The 22419-nt window shown below is 51.4% G+C and overlaps 1 protein-coding gene across 1 annotated transcript in view; it reads left to right on the forward strand.

Moving 5' to 3' along the window:
• The first annotated feature begins 1338 nt into the window (after window positions 1-1338).
• Window positions 1339-22419, forward strand: part of dnah2 (dynein, axonemal, heavy chain 2) — a 108949-nt gene continuing 87868 nt past the window's right edge. Inside the window, 13 exon segments of the mRNA XM_035410966.1 lie at window positions 1339-1872; window positions 3186-3352; window positions 4161-4234; window positions 5132-5302; window positions 5872-6103; window positions 7972-8082; window positions 8299-8537; window positions 9224-9415; window positions 13201-13358; window positions 17571-17658; window positions 17878-18083; window positions 19121-19250; window positions 21455-21637. Coding sequence (XP_035266857.1) covers window positions 3208-3352; window positions 4161-4234; window positions 5132-5302; window positions 5872-6103; window positions 7972-8082; window positions 8299-8537; window positions 9224-9415; window positions 13201-13358; window positions 17571-17658; window positions 17878-18083; window positions 19121-19250; window positions 21455-21637 — 1929 coding nt within the window. The 5' untranslated portion in view covers window positions 1339-1872; window positions 3186-3207.

The following is a 22419-nucleotide window of genomic DNA, read 5'->3' on the forward strand; positions in this document are numbered from 1 at the left end:
AGTTTATTTTTTGTGGTCTGTGGCACCCCCGTGCAGTCAGAAAGCTTACAAAATGCAACAGAAATATAATTTCCGGAAATTATGTATTCATGCTCATGCATAAAAGAGTTGCCCTATATTACGCAACTTGAGGAGGACGGTAATATTTATTTCGCCGTTCGTTTCCTCTTGTGGAAAATGAAAACCACAATAAAATAAATATTTTGTTTATACTGCAGCCTCTTGTCTTCACAAACCGTTTCAGTGTTTTCTTCAAGTTGAATGTTCTTGAATGTGGTTCTCACAAAGACTTGTGTAGGGGGTCTGCGAGGCCAGAACTGGGCGTTATTTGGGTATTTGGGTATTTGAGACGGCCGTTTCTTTCAGGTTCCATGGTTGTACAGAATGGACGGGTAATTGAACAGAGTGCGCGGCCGAGACTGAGTGGCATTATCTCCGGACCAAGAACAAGCCAGCAGAGTGAATATAGCTGGGAGTTTAATGTTTAATCACCTTTTTTAAATAAAACATTACACACCGAAACATGAACTTCATCTCCCACGGCGAGCTAGCTACGTATGTTAGGAGTTACAGGAGGAGCGCTTCAGAATTCTGCAAATGGGTGAAAAGAGCATTCGCAGACTAGCACTCGCAATGCTACTTGCGCATTAAAGTCGTGAACCTCGATGTAACTTTTCAGACTGTAGGCTAATGGCTCAAGTACCATTTTGTAAAGCAGGAAAGACGAAACGAAAACCGAAAGGGGTAACGCTAATGCACTGCTACGAAAAATGCACTCGCTTGAATCTACCCATCATGTCGTGTAGTTATATCCATCCAAATGTCACCAAAAGATTAGTTTTATAGGAGGTTGCTTGTTTTTAAAGATGTCGGATGTTCTCACAACGGATTGTGTATTTTCTCAGACTTTTGTATAGACAGAAAATGGCAGTGTTTAGATTAGGCAAGTCGTGGATTTTCACTGTTCGCAACTTCGCACCCTATCAAAAAATTTCACCCGATTTCAGCAGCCATAACCACCCAGAAGAGCTGTGGTGTGAATTAAGCAAACTACGTTACGGAATTTATTGAAAAGCATTATTTGTCAAATGTACTATGCATTTCCGCACATTTCTAATGATTACTAGTCTTACCGGTATATAGTTACATTGTATTATGTCACCATACTGCCAAAGTTTATGCTATCCTCGTATAACAATAATATTCAACAAGGCAACCTGTAGCTAGGCCGCGCAGTTTGCGCGTGGACCAGGCTCGCTCCGGTTACTAAACACCAACAAGCGGTGAACCAATCCCTCGTCTCGCTCACTGTTTCCAAGGAAACGTGTCCACAAGCGCACCAGCCTGAAGCACGAGAGTTAGACGAAGTGGCTGAAAATGACAGAATTCCACTCTTTAAAATAACCTTTCATTTATTTGGCCATTCACGGAATTCTTTAAATAACCAGCAAATTCTTCTAGAGCAGGCCGTATGAAAGACTTCTTCATGACAATGTTTTTATTCACAAATGAATTGAACATTTTCCGTCGCTGTAGTCTATCGAATTAGGTGACGTTAAACTGTGCAGCTAGCAATGATCGCTTACGTTAGTTACTTTCTCATTAACTGACAAACATTTAAATTTTTGAGGAAGCGACGTCTAGAAATGGACCTAAAATGGTTTGCCACTTAGATATATTTTTACCATTTTCTACTGTTTGCTTTAAGTAACGAATCTTAATTTGTGTTTTCTGCTAGCCAATGTTAACGCAAAAGTTCTTGCAAGCTAGTTAACGTTAACTTGGCTAAGAATTCAGGTAAAATTAGTTGCTAGGGAGAGTGAAATAGCACTCTAGGACATTCGGTGTCAACCGTGGTCTTCAATATCACAGGTAAGTTAAGTAAAAAGGTTACATTTCGAAATTAAATATTTTTGACAAACGTTAGTGTAAATAGACATCGATAATGGTACATGTTTTTTTTTTGCTGCCTAATCAAGGCAAATCCTACACATACATGACGTTATACCTGTCTAGGTAAATTAGCCAGATAAAACCCATTCAGTAACGTTTATGGGCCGTGTTTCATAGAAAACAATTTCATATCATTATAACTCGAGATTAAATTCAGGAAATGGTCTTGATTCTTTAACGGTCTTGGCCAGTGCCCGTTTGATAACATTTACGTTAAACAATCAAAGATGGGACAATTGTTGTGGTATGTTTTGCAGCTGCTGTTTATATAACGTTAAATAATGTTATGTTACATATCAAAGCTCCGTCAGCCAGTAGTTTTCCCCTTGCTAAGGACTTGCAGGGATGGCAGTAATACACTTCAGTGGTAATACATGGCAGTTTGAGCCAGTCCAGGTTTTACTCGAAGCAGATTATCGTGCTGAATGGAAGCCACCTGTTGCCGGTATGCTAACCTACTTATTACAGGACCTGGGATGACGTAGATACATTAAACCAGTATGCGTTAGTAGTGATATTCAGGCTGTGTGTTGTTTCCATCTCTGACGCTAGTGTGTATTGCTCTCATTAAAGTTATTGATCACACTGCTTCAATCCACATAACTTTCATCTGAAGTAAGTTTCTCAACTTTTTGTCGAAGTATTTTTTTTTTTTTTTTTTGCTCTCAGTATAATGTTTCCCTACATGATTTGCAGTCGTCAGAAACCCAAAGCTTGGGAGCTAGAGGAAGGGCCCATTAACTGAGGTATTGTGGTCATTGATCAGAGAGAGGGAGAGAGAGCTGAAAGCTGCCATTCGATGCTAATGGATAAATAGACTGTTAACCAGTAGAAATGAAAATGTCCCAGGTGCTCACAGGTGTATCCATCCGTAGGCCTGTCTGAAAGATTCTCAGGCTTACCCACATATTTTGAAAAACAGATTTTGACAGCTGCGTGTCAAACGGATTGTATGAAAAAAAAAAAAAAGTATGTAACTCACTCTGGAAAACCCGCTTTTTTGCTAAATGCCTAGAAATAGAAAAATGTTCTTCATGATTGACTTCGCCGAGTGCCGCGGATAGTACTTGCCGGTTGGTGTGTTTTTTTCAGACGCAATAAAAATGACAACTGGTCCCCACAGGAAGTTCAGGGAGTACAGGAAGTGCAGGAGCGAGTTAATGCTGGAGCTCGGCGGCCAGTGGAGGGCAGTCACTGTGGTTGTGTGTCACCGTAAAAACTGTCCTCCACAGTGTGAGGGCGCGAGGGGGCGGCATGGCGGACCAGGAGAGCCCCCGCTCGGGACGATCCCCCTCGTCCAAATCCAAGCACGGCGCCGGCTCAGGGAAAAAAAAGCACAAGGGCAGGAAAGGGAAAGCCCTGGCACGGGTGCAGGAGGTTGAGGAGCTGCAGCCCAGTGGTGAGGGGAAGAGAAGCAGTGCAGTGTGCTCAGCTACTGAGCGCTGCGCTCAGCTACACAGTTAAGGCCAGACTAGAATCCCACCCGCTAACCCAGCTCAGGAGCATCAGGCCCTTTAAAGTGCGGAGTGTTCGTCTTCATTTGGGCATTGTGTTGTTGTTAAACCCAATTGTTATGCTTCTTTTATTTTTTTTTAAATTTTCATCAAGAGGTTTTTAGTCTTTTGCCTCTGTTATAAGCAGGGGTCCTCAATCTTATCCAGAAAGGGCCGGTGTGGGTGCAGGTTTTTGTTCCAACCAAGCAGTTACACACCTGATTCCACTAATCAGCCACTAGAGTCTTTGCTAAGGACCTTGATTAGTGGAATCAGGTGTGTAACTGCTTGGTTGGAATGAAAGCCTGCACCCACACCGGCCCTTTCTGGATAAGATTGAGGACCCCTGGTTATAAGGGTCAATTTATGACCAAGGCTTTAAAACAGGGGTCTCAGACTCCAGTCCTGCAGGGCCGCAGTCACTGCTGGTTTTTGTGATTTCCTTTCAACCGGCAGCTGATTTAGGCCTTGGAAACGAGGTGTGCAGACCCTCTAGCCAATCGGTGACTTAAATTAAGCACCTAAGTGCAGGAGCACATCAGAAACCAGCAGACACAGCGGCCCTCCAGGATTTGAGTTTGAGAGCCCTGCTTTAAAAAAAAAAAAAACAGTGCTGTTGGCTAAGAATGCAGTTGTTCTTTTTCAGAATGTTAGGTCGAAAGTTATGCTGTGTGTGAGTGGAGTGTAAGCGTGTGCTTCTGTTGGCTGTGGCAGTGGAGGTCCTGGACCCGAGCGGTCAGATGGAGGAGCCCGAAGTGGCGGACGAGGGCTTGTACATGAGGAGACTGGTACAGTGCTCATCTCTCGCCATCTCTCTCTTTTTTTTTTTTATAACCCGTTTATTCCCCCCGTTTTTCTGTCCGCCTCCCAATTTGGAACTCCCGAGGTTGGGCGTTGTGGGGCCTCCTCGTCCCCGCGTTGTCCTTTCTGGCGACGTGGAGAGAGTGCAGAGCGGCGCCTTCGCTCAATGGACGGGGCCCCTGGGCTTATCGGCGGCGGCGTCGGTGTGGGGCTCTGGCAGAATCCAGCGCAGGGATGGAACAATGTTTTGACATTTCTCAAAGATTATTGTTGAGTTAAGGTGCCTGGATGCTCTGATAACTCCCGTGCCAGCCCGCCTCCGTCCCGACTTCCAAGAAAGCAAATAAAATCGGTCAGAATATTGTTATAAATGACCGATCGATGAAATTGGCCCGTGAAGCTATTGCTACCTCTGCTGTCCTCGGAGAGTGCGGTCGATTGGGTAGATTAGCTTACTGTCAGGTGCTAACAGAGAAGTGCCATTTGTATTCATTGACTCAGGCCAGGACAGGGAACTAACTCCCTGGTCCACTGGTCGCAGCGGCAGGTGCATCCCAAAATTCACCAGCCAATTTTCACTCTCTTACCAGACCGGCAGATATTGAGAATAGAACAGGGTCTTCAGCAGTGACCTGCCAAAGTGGCTGGTAGAGTAGACTAACTTATCAGCCACAGATGAAGTTTAACCAGCATTTGGCTAGTGCCTGGTGTAAATTTCCCACCCTGACCCAGAGCCCTGCAGTGTGGACACTTGTTGTTCTGATTGGGAGGTGGAAGGGGCGCGGGGGCATCGTTTGTGTTCGGCGACAACAACTGTTCACGGTGCTTAATTTGTACCCGATTTTCCCGAAATGAGCCTCTCCTCTGCCCTCCTCCCGGTGCAGAGAGAGCGCTTTAAGAGGTGCGTGGACCTGCGGGGCGTGGCAGGCGACTCCTGGACCGAGGAGAACGACCAGGCCCTGGACAGCTTCTCCTCGGACGCCTCCCTCCTCTTCCTCGTCGTGTACCTGGACCCCTCCTCCGGTCTGCGGGTGGACTTCAGCCTGCCTGCGGAGGTACCCCCCCCCCCCCCGTGACCCCCGATCGCATCTGTCCTGAGCTAGCTCTTCTCCCCCCCCCCCATAATGAGGGAGAGTAATGAGCTATTTCAGTCACACACAGCGCTGCTGCTCCATTACTGACAGCATTAAGTATTTATGCGTCACGCTGTTCAATATCCTGCTCTGGCTGAAAACAGGATTTTAATGTTCCAGGTGGATCTCGCAGATGTAGGAAAAGGCTCAGAATATCACTTCTCTTGATTTATTTTATTTTTCTTCCTTTGAGACGTTATTTGTCTCTGCCTCAAATGCAGGAGGTCCCATCTGCAGGAAATCAAAAGAAGGGTGCCACAGTGTAAAAAGTATTAGTCTGGGCTGTCTTCAGTGACGTCTGAGGCACTCTGGTTGGAGGGAGAAAGAAGTTAAAAAGTCTTTGTTAGAATTGGAATATCAATGAGAAACTTTAAAACCAGTCTTAGCTCCAACGCGGGAGGTCCCACTCAGACACAAGGGGCCGTGCTTCTCTGTTTTTATTCCTTCTCTTCTCCCATCGTTTTCTCTCTCTCTCTCTCCTCTCCTCCCAGCAGATGGAGGAGCAGGTAGCCTACTTCATCCGGACGGAGGAGGCGGTGGTCGTGGAGGAGAACTTTGAGCGGCTGGTGCACTTCGGCCGGCTGTGGGCGAGGGGCATGGAGCAGCTGCTGTGGCACCTGAACGGGGTGCACGTGCCCCTGGTCACCCTCAACACCGCCTGGCCCGAGAGCATCAAGAACAACTACTGCGCCAACCTGCACCGCTTCCTCACCAACCTCACAGGTCCGGGCCGCCCGCCGCACGCCTGCGCACGGGCAGGGACGCGCGCGCCAACCGCTGCGGGCACACACGCAGGCATGCATGCATACACGTACACGCACACGCAGAGAGTGAGGTCACACACACGCATGCATGCATACACGTACACGCACGTGCAAAGAGTGAGGTCACACACACGCATGCATGCATACACGTACACGCACACGCAGAGAGTGAGGCCACACACACGCATGCATGCATACACGTACATGCACATGCAGAGAGTGAGGCCACACACACGCATGCATGCATACACGTACACGCACATGCAGAGAGTGAGGTCACACACACGCATGCATGCATACACGTACACGCACATGCAGAGAGTGAGGTCACACACACGCATGCATGCATACACGTACACGCACATGCAAAGAGTGAGGTCACACACACGCATGCATGAATACACGTACACGCACACGCAGAGAGTGAGGTCACACACACGCATGCATGCATACACGTACACGCACATGCAAAGAGTGAGGTCACACACACGCATGCATGCATACACGTACACGCACATGCAGAGAGTGAGGTCACACGCATGCATACACGTACACGCACATGCAGAGAGTGAGGTCACACACACGCATGCATGCATACACGTACACGCACATGCAGAGAGTGAGGACACACACACGCATGCATGCATACACGTACACGCACATGCAGAGAGTGAGGTCACACGCATGCATGCATACACATACATGCACATTCAAAGAGTGATGCTGTAGGCATGCATGCATGTATGTACACGCAAAGAGTGAGGCCACACGCATGCATGCATGTACACGCACATGCAAAGAGCAAACCCAGAGCCCACACACATGCATGCATCTACATGCCAATGCAAAGATGTACGCGCACACACACACACACACACACACAGATACATGGAGTCACACGTGTGCATACACAGATGCTCATTCGCTTGCATGTCTGTATCTGCCTCTGTCCTCTCCCACATTGTAAACCTCACATTGCGCCTCTGTGGGATTGCCGCTCTATTTTAAGGTCATAACCAGCCTGGGTATAATAGTATGTCACTGGATTCTCTGATGCACTGGCCTTTCTTTCCTAAGTCTTTTGATCTTTCCATATTTCATTCTGTCCAGCTCGCTTCCTCTTTTTATTCGAAACCCTCTCTCGTTCAGGTATTTTCTTTCATGTTTTTTTATTATCCTTTTTTATCTGCGTTTCGCTCCTCTCTTCTCAGCGGCAGACCGAGCCGGGCGAACCGGAGGAGAGAGAGATAGAGAGAGAGAGAGAGAGAGAGAGAGCGATGGAACTGAATTCAGAACTAGAAAGAGGGAGATGCTAAGGAGGATAGCTTCTCGTTGCTTTGATGTGGAAGGGAGGCCAAATCCAGCACTGACCATTTGCTGGCATTACATCTACGGGGGGTCTTAACACCAATTTGCCAGCGTGTGCCCTGGAGTAGGGGGTTTGGGGGGTGAGGGAGGGGTGCAATGTCACGGGTAGCGAAATGGACGGGTAACTCGCAGGTTTTTGGCCTCTGATAGTCGACACGCGGGCAGGTCTTGATGTTAAGTCTGTGGATGTCCTGGGGTGGACCGGCAAATTACTAGATCTACCTGAGCAAATACCCCCACCCCCCCCCGCCTCATTCGAGAAACGGTCGGGGGGGGGAAACAGCCTTAATATTCATACTGGCACTGAGTGCTCTTCACAGGCCGTTCCCTCCGCAGCCAGATGTAAGGTTTTTTGAACCGTGCTTTGCAGTACATGAAGAGCATCGTTCTAGGACTCCGCGCAGCAGCGCCTGATTAAATAATAATGTGACGCGGCCGCCTGGATTTATTCGCCTGCAGACACCCGGTTCAAGCTGGAGGGGAAGACCGTGCTCTACATCCCCATGGAGGCTCTGCTGTTCAAGCCCGAGGTGGCGGCCAAGGACAAGGAGCTGGTGCAGAGGATGGAGGGTAAGGGCGTGGCGGGAGTGGGTTAGGGGGGGTGGTGGAGGGACTCGTCCCGTTCAGGCTGGGTCCCCGGACGCGTGTTTGGTGACGGTCGCACCTGCTTGTCTGCGCTAACCTGGAGTGATAGCACAGCTAGCCGCAGCACTCTCAGCATGCAAAACCTTCACTCTCCGCCCCCCTCTCCCTCTCTCCTCGCTGCCCCCCCCCCTCCATTCCCAGTGGTGATGATCCACTGGACGCGTCAGATCAAGGAGGTGCTGAACGCCCAGGAGACGCTGGAGACGGGCGAGAGCTCGGGCCCCCTGGAGGAGATCGCCTTCTGGAGGAGCCGCTGCCTGGACCTGACGGGCATCGGCCACCAGCTGGAGAAGCCGGGCGTCAGCCACGTGCAGGCCATCCTGCAGCTCTGCAAGTCCACCTACATCCCGGCCTTCTGCAAGCTCACCAAGCACATCCAGGTGCGGCACCGCGTGGGCGGGGGGGGGGGAGTCAGGTTCAGTTAGCACAGCGGTAACCAGCCCTGCCCCTGGAGATCTGCCGTCCTGTATGCGTTCACTCGAACCCTGACAAAGCCACACCTCATTCAACGGCTAGAGGCCTTATTGAGCTGCTGATTAGTGGAGTCAGGCTCTGTACCTGACTGTGTCTGTGTCTGTGTGTTTCTGCCTGCAAGTGTATTTACAGTAGTCTCTCTGTGAGTCTGTGTGTATTTATGTCAGAATGAGTGTCTGCTTCTATGCCCCTCAGTGTCTGAATTCCCACTACCATGTCTGTGTATCTGTACTAGTGTTTATGTCAGAGCATACACTACTGTGTTTGTTTGTTTGTGTGTGTCTGAGTGTACACAACTCTTTGTGCATATATCAGTTTGGAAGTGTCTGAGTGTACTCTAGTATGGTTAACCCTGAGTGTACTCTAGTGTATAACCCTGAGTGTACTCTAGTGTGGTTAACCCTGAGTGTACACTAGTGTGTGTAAGCCTGAGTGTACTCTAGTGTGTGTAAGCCTGAGTGTACACTAGTGTGTGTAAGCCTGAGTGTACACTAGTCTGTTTAAACCTGAGTGTACTCTAGTGTGTAATCCTGAGTGTACTCCAGCGTGTTTAAGAGTGTGCACTGCTCTCCTGCGTGCCGTCTCTGTGCAGGAGAGCTCGGAGCAGGCCCAGTCGAACCTGACCTTCCTGTCCCTGCTGCGGGAGCCGTGTGAGGAGATGGCGCAGCTGAAGCCGCGGGAGGTGGGGCCCAAGCTGGCCCACGTCCTCCAGCTGGTGCGCTTCATCTGGACCAACTCCAAGTTCTACAACACCCGCGAGCGCCTCATCCTGCTCTTCCGCAAGGTAGCGCCCGGCCCTCTCTCTCTCTCTCTCTCTCTCTCTCTCTATCTACCTCTCTGTCCCTCTCCCTGTTTGTGTATCTTTCTCTCCCTTTCTCCATCTCACTCTCTCTTCTTCTCTCTCCCTCCCTCTCTCTCTCTCTCTCTCTCTCTCTCCATGTCTCTGTCTCTCTCTGTCTCCCTGTATGTATCTCTTTATCCCTCTCTCCCTCCCTCCCTCTCTCTCACTCTCGCTCTCTGTCTCTTTCTCTCCTCTCCCTCTATTTTTCTCTCCCTTTCTCCCTCCCTCTCTCTCTCTCTCTCTCTCTCTCTCTCTCTCCATGTCTCTGTCTCGCTCTGTCTCCCTGTATGTATCTCTTTATCCCTCCCTCTCTGTCTCTTTCTCTCCTCTCCCTCCCTCTCTCCCTCCCTCTCTCCCTCCCTCTCCCTCTCTCTCTCTCTCTCTCGCTCTCTGTCTCTTTCTCCCTCTCCCTCCCTCTCTCCCTCCCTCTCTCCCTCCCTCTCTCCCTCCCTCTCTCTCTCTCTCTCTCTCCCTCTCTCCCTCCCTCTCTCTCTCCCTCTCTCTCTCTCTGCAGCGCAGGGCCAGAGGCTTTATTCGCCTGTAGGGGTGTATTTCAATCTCCCGCTACTCAAAAGCGCAGACAGAGCGTTTAACCTCAGCTAATTACGCTCTGACCCCCGCAATAACAGGAGCGATGCCACCCTGCGCTCTCTCTCTGTTTTATTCTTCTTTGAAAAATGTTCTTCCTTTTGAAGAAAACGCGTCTCCTTCCCCTTCTGATGAAGCTTCGGGGAACTGGCACGTGTGCAGTGCTGTAAGAAACAAAGCGTGTGCTGTTTCCTGTGGAATGTGGGTTTTGGGCTCGCTGAAGGTGCTTGCTAAGGATCGTCTGTGCTCCCAAATCTCAAACCACCCAGCGCCTCAACCTGGAGCCACTTATTCCTGTCTGTGGCTGCTCTACTCTACTCGGTAGCAGTAGCAGCAGTACTGCTGCACTTTTAATTCCCAGTCTCTGCACTTTAGTTTGTTGCAAGTCTCACTGGATGATGGCGTACACGCCAATTGGCAATAATAATGTAAATGTCATGAAATGGCTGAAGTGATGCAGTGCTTACCGACTGTAGAATTTATGGAGAATGTAATTGTGTTTCATTTGCTTAGCAGTTTCTTTTTTTTTTGTAAAAGGAAAGGGCATTTTGGCAGCCTGGTCGTGCTGCGTGCTAGCTGGGCATCGGTGCCCTCAGAGGAGACACGGATCTCAAAATGGAGAACGTGGGCTTCGACCCCAGGCCCACCCGGCGCCCTGCGTTTCTTTTCTAAACGCTGTTTGCGGGGCGGGGCGGGGCCTTGTGGCCGTGTCACATTTCCACCGGCGTGTTTCGCTCAGAGCTGAACCTGGGCGGGGGGGGGGTGCGGCGTGTCTCTGCCCGCATGGCGGTAACCCCCCCCCCCCCCCCCCGTTTGAGCTGCTCACCGCTCCTTTGCGTCGCTCGAGAGAGCTCAGGCAGAACCGGCCTCTCTTCATAACTCCCTTTCCGTTCGGAGATTTTTCTCATAATTTCGCAATCAGAGGTGGTCTGAAGCACACAGGCTCTGACAGCGCCTCCTCCCCCCCCCCCCCCCCCCACCCCCGCCCCCAGGCTTCTCACCGCTGTATTTGTTTTTGTTTGTTTCCGTTCAAAACGTCTGGTTTAATATCGTTTTTTTAAATTGCAGAGCGCCGGAAGGCTCGGGCCTGCGCCGGTGGTGCGGCGGCCCGCACAGGGCGCGGAAACTCCGATAATTACTGCAGCGGCGCTCCCCTTTCTGCGCTGGTTACTGTTTCAGCATCGCCGCCTCCGCCCCCCCCCCCACCGCCCCCCCCCCACCATCCACGGCCTTTTTTATTTCATCATCGTTCCTGTATCTGTTAAGGAACGGACGCGGTTCTCCCTCTCCGCCTCTCCGGCGCGTCTCCCGCGTCCTCCCTGACCTGACGCGCAGGGCCGCCCGCGTGCTGTACGTCCGAGTCTGACCTTCGTCTCCTCCTCATCCTCCGTTGGTTCGGACGCAGAGGAGGAGGAGGAGGAGGAAGAGGGGTCCGTGCGACGCTGTTGAGCGAGGTGCGTTTCCCTCCGCTGCTTTCCCACGGAGGAGCGGATGAAGGAGAAGCTGCAGCTGATTACCAAAGAGCTCTCCGCTCCCTGGAGAATACTCTCGCTTTTTTAGGGACATGCATTCTCTTGAATGTCAGGATTTATTTATTTATTTATTTATTTATTTATTTATTTATTGTTATGAAGTAAAGTTCCTCTCAGAATTTGAGGGCTATTTTAGTGATGCGCAAGTTTTCAACGTGTACCTGAAACCGGAGGACTGAGGACGTTTCGCGCATCAGTTCCATTTCTGCCGCTTTTCCTTCCTGTTCATTAAAAAGTGTTTTTTTTTTTTGTTTTTTTGTTTGCCCTTGCCGGTGTCTTATCGGCGTGTGAGACGGTTCTCTCTCCCCTCTCTGCCTTGGACCTGGAGAGAACCTGGCGGCTCCGCCCCATGCAGGGGCCTCTTCCTCTGATTCCCCACCGGACAGAGAGAGCGCTGAATCCCCTCCTCACGCCGATTAACATGACACCGCCTTCTTAATTGCGCGTTCATTTTTAAAAAACCATCTCTGCTCTTCCTCTTTGTTCCGTGAGCCGTCTTCTGCCAGCCAAATTGAATAGGCCTCATCAGAGGAGTTCACCTCGGCGAAACCCATGCGCGCACAAGCACACGCACACGCACCCGCACACACTCACGCGCACACACACGCACACGCACACACTTGCGCGCACACACACACACTCGCACACACACACGCTCGCGCACACACACACTTGCGCACACACACCCGCACACGCACACGCTCACGCTCGCACACACGCGTGTGGCTTTAAATGCAGCGCAAAACCCTGCCTTTGTTTTTTTTTCTTTCTCTTCCCGCTCCTGCGGCTCATCCCCACTCCCCCGTTAGTCGCCGGGGTTGATTGCTGTAACCTTTTACATGAAAAGGTTCAGAGAAATCCAGCCGCAGCGGTGTTGTGTCAAAGCCAGCTCAGTGAGATCTCAGCACTCTGTGCCTTTCTCTCCCCCCCCCCCCCCCCCCTGCACGCCCCCCCCCCCTTGCGCACGAGCGCAGCTTCCTGTCTTTTCTCCCTCAAAATGAGTTCATTACAGGAGCGGCGGACATGCTATGCAGGCCTGAAACGTCTGGGAGGCCTGCAGTGCAGCGTTTAGTGTGTTTGGTGTGTGAAATGTGATTATGTGCAAACACAGACTGCTGTGCCCCCTCACGATAGGCTCTCAGTTTTTGGCAGAAATGAACGCCCACCCCCCCCCCCCCCCCCCCCCACCCCCCACCCCCGCCCCCTGCTTCATGGACAAATGTGTGAAATTTTATAATGCTTTTGTTGAAGAACTTTAGTTTACGTGCTTTTCTTTGGGGAGTGCTGCCTGCTATGCCTTGCGGAAGAAAATCGTTTGCATCTGATAACACTCTGTGGAATATATTAAGTCATCCTGAATAATGGCATCTGTCAAAACAAAGCACAATGATTAGACTAATAGCTTCTGCTGTCTGCTTTTCCCCCCTTTTTTTGGCGTATGTGTGTGGTGTGTGTGTGTGTGTGTGTGTATGTATGTATGTGTATGTGCGCGTGTGCGTGTGTATGTGTGTGCGTGTGCTTGTGTGTGTGCGGGTCTGTGTGTGTGTGTGCGTGTGTGTGTGTGTGCGGGTCTGTGTGTGTGTGTGCGTGTGTGTGTGTGTCTCTCAGCTGAGCAATGACATCATTCGGCTGTGCTGTCGGGAGATCTCTCTGGACCGGATCTTCGAGGGCTACGTGGTGTCCAGCAAGCAGACGCTGGCCGAGTGCATGCAGTGCTGCGTCAACTGGAAGGACATGTACTTCCACACCTCCCAGCTGCACCACAAGTACGCCTGGCTCCCTGCTCCTCCTGCCCCCTCCGCCCTCCTGACCGGCCCCCTCCCCGACCCTCCTGACCCCACCCCCCCCCCCTCCCCGACCCTCCTGACCCCCCCCCCCCTCCCCGCTCTTTAGACCTGTCCCGTCTTTGTGACTATCTCCAGCCCTACCACTCATGTTTTCCACGAAAGAGGGAGAGTGAGAATGCAGGTACTCATCAGACAGGTGTGTTCTTGGTGCACGCACACTTTCACCCACTTATATGCCCACGCACACACACAGGCATGCACACGCACGCACGCACACACTGCATTATGGCAGGGTGTGATCTCTCTGAGGCTGAGAGTTCCACTCTCCCCAGGACACCTCTGCCTACTGGTGTGGATCGACCTGAAATCAGCCCAATTAAGAGAATCAACCCAATTAAGAGAACACTTTGCTAAATCAATGGCAGGTCGAGGAGAGGGTGTAACCCCCCCCCCCCCACAACTAAATTTCAGATCTGAACTCAGTGGAGCACAGAAGCTCAACATGGCAGCTTTCTGGGCCACCCGCCCCGCACCCCCACCCCCCACCCCCACCTTGCCTCCATCTGTGTCGCACCGTGCACACCCCTGCGACGTGCACACCCCTGCGACGTGCACCCCCCTGAGCGTGCACACCCCTGCGACGTGCACACCCCTGCGACGTGCACCCCCCTGAGCGTGCACTCCCCTGAGACGTGCACCCCCTGCGACGTGCACCCCCCTGAGCGTGCACTCCCCTGAGACGTGCACCTCCTGCGACGTGCACCCCCCTGAGCGTGCACTCCCCTGAGACGTGCACACCCCTGTGCCGTGCACACCCCTGCTGTCACGCTTTTCTCTGCTCCCCCAGGGGTGAAAGGAGCTCTCCCCGCTACACTCAGTCTCTGCAGATCCTACCCTGCAGACTAAAAACACCCGTCTGATGTGTACCTGCATTCTCACTCTCCCTCTTACCCCCACAATGCCACTTCACTTTGTTTATGTGACTTCAGAGCTAGTGAAGTATTAAGGGCTACCATCAGCTGTGAACCTAAAAACTCTGCAAGCCTTTTCGTGTGAGTGTCTGCCAAATGTAGATTATAAAACGGGTTGTTTTGATCCTGGATGCTGATTGGCTGAGACCGCACGCTACAGTGATTGTAAATCTGTTGCAGTAACAGTTATTCAAACAGTCTGTTTGTAAACAGTATCACCCAGCACCCAAACCGCTACTTACCAAATAAAATGTCTGATCTGTAAATTGTCTCTGTACACTGTCACCATTTTTAAAAAGCAGTATGGCACTTGAGGCCGTGCTGTGTCACGGCTACAGGGGGTTGCTGGCTCGCTGCTTTGCGTCGGGCCTAACAACACCCCTGTAGCCCTGACTGTGTTCACCATACAGCTCGGCCTCTCCATCCGTACTGCTTGAGTGAAGGCACACAGTCACAGCTCCCTATCTCGCAGAGAGAGAGTGAGAGGGAGAGGGAGAGAGAGAGAGGGAGAGAGGGAGGGAGGGAGAGAGGGACAGAGAAGGAGAGAGAGAGAGGGAGGGAGAGAGAGAGACGGAGAGAGAGAGTGGGAGAGAGAAAGGGAGGGACAGAGTGAGAGGGAGGGAGGGAGGGAGGGAAAGAGAGAAAGGGAGGGAGAGGGAAAGAGAGAGTGGGAGAGAGAAAGAGAGAATGGGAGGGAGAGAGACAGAGAGAGAGAGTGGGAGAGAGAAAGAGAAAGGGAGGGAGAGAGAGAGAGGGGGAGATGGAGAGAGAGAGAGGGTGATAAAGGGAGGGAGGGAGAGAGAGAGAGGGAGATGGAGAGAGAGAGGGTGATAAAGGGAGGGAGGGAGAGAGAGAGGGAGATGGAGAGAGAGAGAGAGGGTGATAAAGGGAGGGAGAGAGAGAGGGAGATGGAGAGAGAGAGAGAGGGTGATAAAGGGAGGGAGAGAGAAGGAGAGAGAGAGAGATAGGGGGGCTCAGTCACAGGGCGCTGGGTAGTGATGGAGGAGGCAGCTGAGCAGCAGACAGTCACAGATCATAAACCCTGATTAGCATCAGTGCATCGGCCGGGCGACGGCAGCACAGAGATCTTCACACGCGTTTCAATATTCCAGCGCTCTGCTTTATCACAGCCAGAGTCATTATCGGGTTATTAGTATGAATACGAACAAAAAAACACGCCTGTCAGCGGCACCTCCGATAAGAAGTGGTGTCGTGCGGAGATTTTAAGTGTTTTTTTTTATTTATTTATTTTTTTAACATTTTAATTTTTTGTTCTTTAACGAAGACTGATGCAGGGCGTGAGATCAGCGGATCATCAATCAAAACGCCGTGAACCCCAGAAACGGCGCGGGGGGGGGGGGGGGGGGGGGGGGAAGGGGTGACCCCTTAATTAAGCAGCCGTTGTTTCTGGCGGTGTGAGGCGGCCTGCGGGTCCACCCCCCCCCCAGGGCCGGAGAGGTGGGGGGCTTATTTGGTTTGGGCGACCCCGAGGGTGACGTTTAAAAGAGCGGCTGAGGCTGAGGCCGTCTGACAGAGCGCGGCTCGGTGATTAATGGCGCCTGACCGCCACCCGCCGGCCTGGTGGCCCCTCTTCCTCCCCCGCCATCCCGCCATCCCGCCATCCTGCCATCCCGCTATCCCGCTATCCTGCCATCCTCTATCTCTCCTTTTTCCCCCCCAGTTCTCCTCCACTTTCCTCTCTTCTTCACTGTCACGCTCACTCACCCTCTCTCCCTCTCTCCCTCTCTCCCTCTCTCTCACTCTCTCTTTCTGTCACTCTATCTCCCTTTCTGACTCTCTCTCTCATCCCTCTCCCTCGTCGGTCTGTCTCTTGTCTGTTCAGCTGTTGTTTAATTACGGTTGCTGATGTAGGAATTGTCCGGCAGTGGCGTCAGAACAGGGAGAAAAACCCAGAAGGCTGTGCTCTCTGATCTCGGTGACGTTCGCCCCCTCTCCGTCCGCACCCATCTCCCCCGCTGGAGCGAGGAGGCTATCGCTGGATTTTCCTTTAGCTGATATCACAGTGGAAAAATTAGCGCAAAGGGATTACCACAGTGGCCTGCAGTACCCCTGTGTGTCGCTGCATAGCGAATTAGCATTAACGTGGGTGTGTGCGGGGTGCTCAGAGTGATGAAGTAAAATGACAGTGACTTGATAAAATCGGGTTAAATGTGATTGAAAAAGTATTTCGCCGGTTAGGTTTCGGTAGCTAACTGTGCCACGACGTGACCGGAATGATGCTTTGTCAAAAACCGTCACTAATGGATCGGATTTTTTTACATTGTAGTGACACAGCGGACACTGAGCGATGAATTTGAATTGAATATGAAATGGGGGGGTGGGTGGGGGAGGGGGGGAGTGTAATTCAGTTTTTTTAGTTTCTGTGATGTTGAGGTCATGTTTTGGCCGGTAATCCAGTTGCGAGGGTTGGCACGTGACGGACGGGGTGAGCGTGGCACACGAGCCTAATTTGATTACGCTTCGGCGCGTCTCCGTGAACGAGCCTTTTTCTTTTTCCCGTACCTGGCCGCGGCAGGCGAGCCGTGTGATGTGACTGATCGGATCTGTCCCGGCGCCGGAGCCTGTCACAGATCACAGGCGCTCCTGTGTTTACAGACGCGCTGCTTCCTCCTTCCAGACCTCCGCAGCGGCGTGATTAATCTCCATCAGCCGCTCTGAGAAACCCAGACCCGTTTCTTACAGGTCCAAAAATACATCTGTTACCTTTACGCTTGTAAATCTGCGACAGGGCCTGCCCCCCTAACCCTAACCCTAACCCTAACCCCAACCCAAACCCAAACCCTGTTCCTGGAGATGATCTGTCCTGCAGGTTTTCAGTGCAACCCTAGCTTTGGCGCACCTGATTCTCCAAATTGGCAGCTCTGTGAGATCTCTAGCTGTTGAATGAGGTTTGGCTTTGTTGGGGTTGGAGTGAAAACCTAGAGGACGGTAGGCCTCCAGGAACAGGGTTGGGCAGCCCTGCTCTAGCTGTTGAATGAGGTGTGTGCTTTGTTGGGGTTGGAGCGGAAACCTGCAGGCCAGTAGATCTTCAGGGGCAGCGTTGGGCAGTCTTGATCTCCTGCATGGCAGTATAAGTGCTGTACTGTATAATACAGAAGCACAGTCGCAGTGTCTCCATGGCGCACCACACTGTGAGGACGATCCCCTGCGTGCTGCACGGTGTGGATGGTGTCGCTGATTTCTCCGCTTGTTTGAACAGGTACTCCAGCGAGGGCTGGGTTTTAGCCCCCACCAGCATCTTTGCTCTGGTGGATGCTTTCATTCAAAGGTGTGAAGACCTGCTGGAGGTGAGAGAGCTCGATTTCCCTCCCCCTCCCCCCCCCCCGCTTTCTTCAGTCTATTGCTTTTCAGTTTATTTGTTTGTTTTCCACACTCTTTGTCTCGCATTGTCTCGGGAATACATTTTTTTATTTTTTTTAAAAAAGAAGACATTAATATTTATAGCTGTATTTATTTTTTTTTTGAAGTAATTCCTTTGAGTCTGGAGGTGTTTTATTCTCCGCCAGGTGTGTGACTGCCAGAAGCACTTTGGCCGCTGGGAGGAGGGGGTGCAGGTGCCCCTTCCCTGTTTCCAGGGGAAACAGGGGGAGGAGCTAGCCCGCAGCCTGCTGGACATCGAGTCCGCCTTCCACAGCTGCCTGCAGACGCTCAGTAAGAGCGGCCAGGGCATCCTGGACGTGAAGAACACCACCTGGCACGACGAGTACAACCTGTGCGTTCCCCCCAAAAACGTCCGTCTGTCCGTCCGTCTGTCCGTCCATTCGTTTGTTCCTCTGCCTGCGTTCGCTCCTGTACGCAGAGCCTCGCCTGTGTGGCCTTCTGTCTCGTCACACGAGCAGAGTTTTATCAGACCTGAAAGGCAGGGCGCTGCATGCCTTCATGGTTGAGCGTGTTTTACCGTTAATCACAGTAAATTATAGCTTTAAAGGAACACCCTACAGACAGTCCTGTTTACACCGGCGTGTTTTTACATTGAGGTTTGTGTTCTGAGGCTGTTAGCCCAAAAACAGGCCGGCGTGTGAACGTGTGTGTGTGTGAGCGCACGCAGCCGCGGTCAAACACGGCCGTCGCTCTCCAGCCCTCCCACCTCCGGCCGCGCCCCGGGCCCCAATGGCGGCCGAGTCAGTTTTAACGCTCCTGAGACGCCCAGCTCAGCTCCTCGTCTGAATAGAGCGATGACTCTGGCAGCCCTGCGGTGCGCAGGGCGTGTCCCTCCCCCTGGAGCTGGTGGGGGGGGGGGGGGTCTGCGTGCGTCTGATGCTGGTGATGGATTGGGGTCGTTCCGGGTCGGAGCAGAGCGGGGGTTCTGGGCTGAGCCGAGCAGCTGAGCTCGCAGGGCAGGCACAAAGGACCTCGGAGGAGCCTGTCCACTGTAATGCAATTGGCTGTGTGCGTCTGATGACCTGTGTGTGTGTGTGTGCGTCTGATGACCTGTGTGTGTGTGTGTGCGTCTGATGACCTGTGTGTGTGTGTGTGTGTGTGTGCGTCTGATGACCTGTGTGTGTGTGTGTGTGCGTCTGATGACCTGTGTGTGTGTGTGTGTCTGATGACCTGTGTGTGTGTGTGTGTGTGCATGTGGGGGTGTGTGTGTGTGTGTGTGTGTGTGTGTGTGTGTGTGTGTGTGTGTGTGTGTGTGTGTGTGTGTGATGTGCGTGTGTGTGCATGTGTGGGGTGTGTGTGTGCATGTGTGGGGTGTGTGTGTGTGTGTGTGTGTGTGTGTGTGTGTGATGTGCGTGTGTGTGTCTGCAGGTTCCGTGCCTGGGTGAAGGATCTGGAGGTGATGATGCAGAACCTGATTTGCAAGGCCTTTGATACGGTGAACACAGTGGAGGAGGGAATCCAGCTGCTGGACGTCTTCTATCACCTGTCAGCCAGAGAGGTCTCAGAGCGTCCGTAACACACACACACACACACACACACACACACACACACACACTTCTCTGCCAGAGAGCTCAAAACGCACCCCTAACAGACACCTGGCTCTCCGTAATGTCCCGTTGCTGAACATGCACTTGTCTCACAGGGAGTATACCCAGCGTCTAAAACCAAAATTAGTTACTTAGTTACGCAAAACTTTCAGAAAGTGTCCAAAAAAAAAAACTTGACAGAAATGAAGGTGTCGCACGACGATTGCCATTTATACTTTGGCAAAGGCCTGCGGAGAGGGTTCTGTTGTCTCCGTGGCAACGAGACGCCAAGCTGCTGTTCATTTGCTTGCGTTTGTAAACCGTCCAATCGCAGTGCACGACAAAGAGTGACGAAAGTCCACGAAAAACAAAATTCAAGAGGTGCGCGACATTTAGGAAAAAAACGTCCTGCTCCAGTTCGTTCGGTTCTGAATGTCATTTTAATCAAGCGACACTTGTCGAAAGTGTCGTGTGATGAAGTATGAATTAGGCTTAACACACACACTTCCCCCCCGCCCCCCTCTTTCACTGTGTCTGTGACATTCAGCCGTTACCTGCGCTTGCCTACCACACGTGTGGGACACGGGGGCATCTGTGTTAATTTCAGCGTTCGGGCCTCACACTGCCTCACTCTCACAGTGTTAATTCAATATTGTGTTTATCTAATAGAGGGACCGTATCAGGCCTCTACCTGAACATTTTTTTTACGAGGAGCAACATGTGCTCCTAAGTTGAATAATTTAGGAGTGCACAGTGTGAAAGTGTGTAGTATGCAGTGAGAAAGTGTGTAGTACGCAGTGAGAAAGTGGGTAGTATGCAGTGAGAAAGTGTGTAGTACGCAGTGAGAAAGTGTGCAGTACACAGCGCGCAGTACACAGTGTGAAAGTGTGCAAATGCTCCTAAAATGGGAGCACTGTAGAGCCCTGCGTATGTACACTGTAAGAGTTAATCTAACACTAATCTTCTCTTACGAGGTGTGAGAAAGCACCACATCACCGCTCTTCATTTTAAAAATGAAAATCTGAAAGAAAAAAAAAAAAATCCACTTCATTGGCACGACGACAAGGACAAAGTGTATCGACCCGCCCGTACACACAAAGCATAATCGATAGCGGGAATAATGGAATATAATAATGATGCGGTGGGGGACCTGCGACGAAACCGTAATAATAGCATCGGTTGCTTTTCATGATCTCAGCGTTTATCATAGATTTGCTATCCCTAGCTGCTCTGCGTTTAGAAAGTATAACCCTGCTAACCATTTGCTTAACTCCAGGCACAGTGCACTCGCATCTCGCCCACACCCGCTGCGGCTCTTCCTCCTACACCTGTGTGTTAAATACCACTGTTGCTTATGTCACTGATGACATACGCTGTATGTCCGCTCACGTCTTAAGTCCTTCTGGATGAACGCGTTTGCCGAACGACTGAATTTAAATGTGAAATTCTGAAAAAACCAGCCGGGCCAGCGTGTGCTGGAGGCGACGGCGAACGGCAGCACCTGCTGAACTGGGGCTGTGTCTCCACCTGCAGCACTCTGCAGATAAATAAACAGAGTCTGCGGCCTCATGCAAATGTGTCTCCCCGCTGGTCTCTTAAGTGGGAAGCTGCTCCTGCCAGCCAGAATGATCACTGCGCTATAGGAGTGGGTTTAAATTGGCGTTTTTTATTTATTTATTTTTTAAGCCAGTAAATTAGTAAATTGTCTCAGTCGAAACCTACAGCTTCAGGAAGTCGTGCTTCTTTACGGCTCGGCCTTAACGTAACGGAAATGTGTTTTAAAGCCGTTAACGTTCGTTAATCCAGCGTATGCGGGGAGGAACAATGCAATCACGGGTGTTGTTTAATACCGTTCAGCCGCTGGTGTTCTCCTTCCCTGTCCCAGGGTCGCCTTCCTTTCATTTTCTTGCCATTCTGAGGGAAGGATGTGTTTTTTTTTCTTCTCGTCTGTGTGGTCAGCTGACCTGTCTAAGAGCGAGATGGCGTGTCGCCAGTTCAGCCTTGTGGACTCACGGTTAGGATCTGCCTCTGCTTTGTGTCTCTGTCCGAGAATAGATGCTCAGGCGAGCTGTAGTCACATTTTAGAGCAATTAAGTTTGCACCTGTCTCCCTCTCTCTCCCTCTCTCCCTCTCTCCCTTTCTCACTCTCCCTTTCTTTCTCCCTCTCCCTTGTTAGTCCATAAAGCACACCATTAACCTGAAGATGACGGAAGTGTACGGGATCTTCAGTAAGGAGCTCAACACCATGAACAAGGAGCTGAGTAAGAAGGTCTGCCTGCTGCCCGCCCACATCCCGCAGTACGCTGGCCGGGCCCAGTGGACCATGGCCCTGCGCCGCCGCATCGAGAAGCCTATGGAGGTGCTTATACGCACGCACACGCATACACGCGCATACACGCGCATACACGCGCATACACACGCATACACACGCATACACACGCATACACACGCGCATACACACACATACACGCGCATACACGCGCATACACGTGCATACACGCGCATACACACGCATACACACGCATACACGCGCATACACACGCATACACGCGCATACGCGCACATACACGTGCATATACGCGCATACACACGCATACGCGCGCATACACACGCATACACGCGCATACACGCGCATACACACGCATACACGCACATACACGCGCATACACACGCATATACACGTGCGCACACGAGCATACACACGCATACACACGCATACACACACATACACGCGCATATACACGTGCATATACACACATACACGTGCATACACGCACATACATACACACACACACACACACACGCACACCCTACATACATACACACACACACCCTACGTACATACATGGGTACACACATACATACATACACACACACACACGCATACATACACACACTCACACCTACATATGTACACACACACACTCACGCCTACATATTTACACACAGAGGCGCAAAGCGAGACACATTGACACAGAAAGCTGAATAATCGCTTAGCTTTAAGAGCTCGTAGAATTATCAAACGCACGTAATCTCCTAGACATCAAGGACAGGGACACACAGGGTGAAGTTGCAGGCTAACGATGGCAATTTAAGAGCGATGATTAAAGGCCTGTAAAACCAGCGCAGAACGAGGTGAGC

This window comes from Anguilla anguilla, chromosome 3 (genome assembly GCF_013347855.1).
Source record: "Anguilla anguilla isolate fAngAng1 chromosome 3, fAngAng1.pri, whole genome shotgun sequence".
Taxonomy (NCBI): domain Eukaryota; kingdom Metazoa; phylum Chordata; class Actinopteri; order Anguilliformes; family Anguillidae; genus Anguilla; species Anguilla anguilla.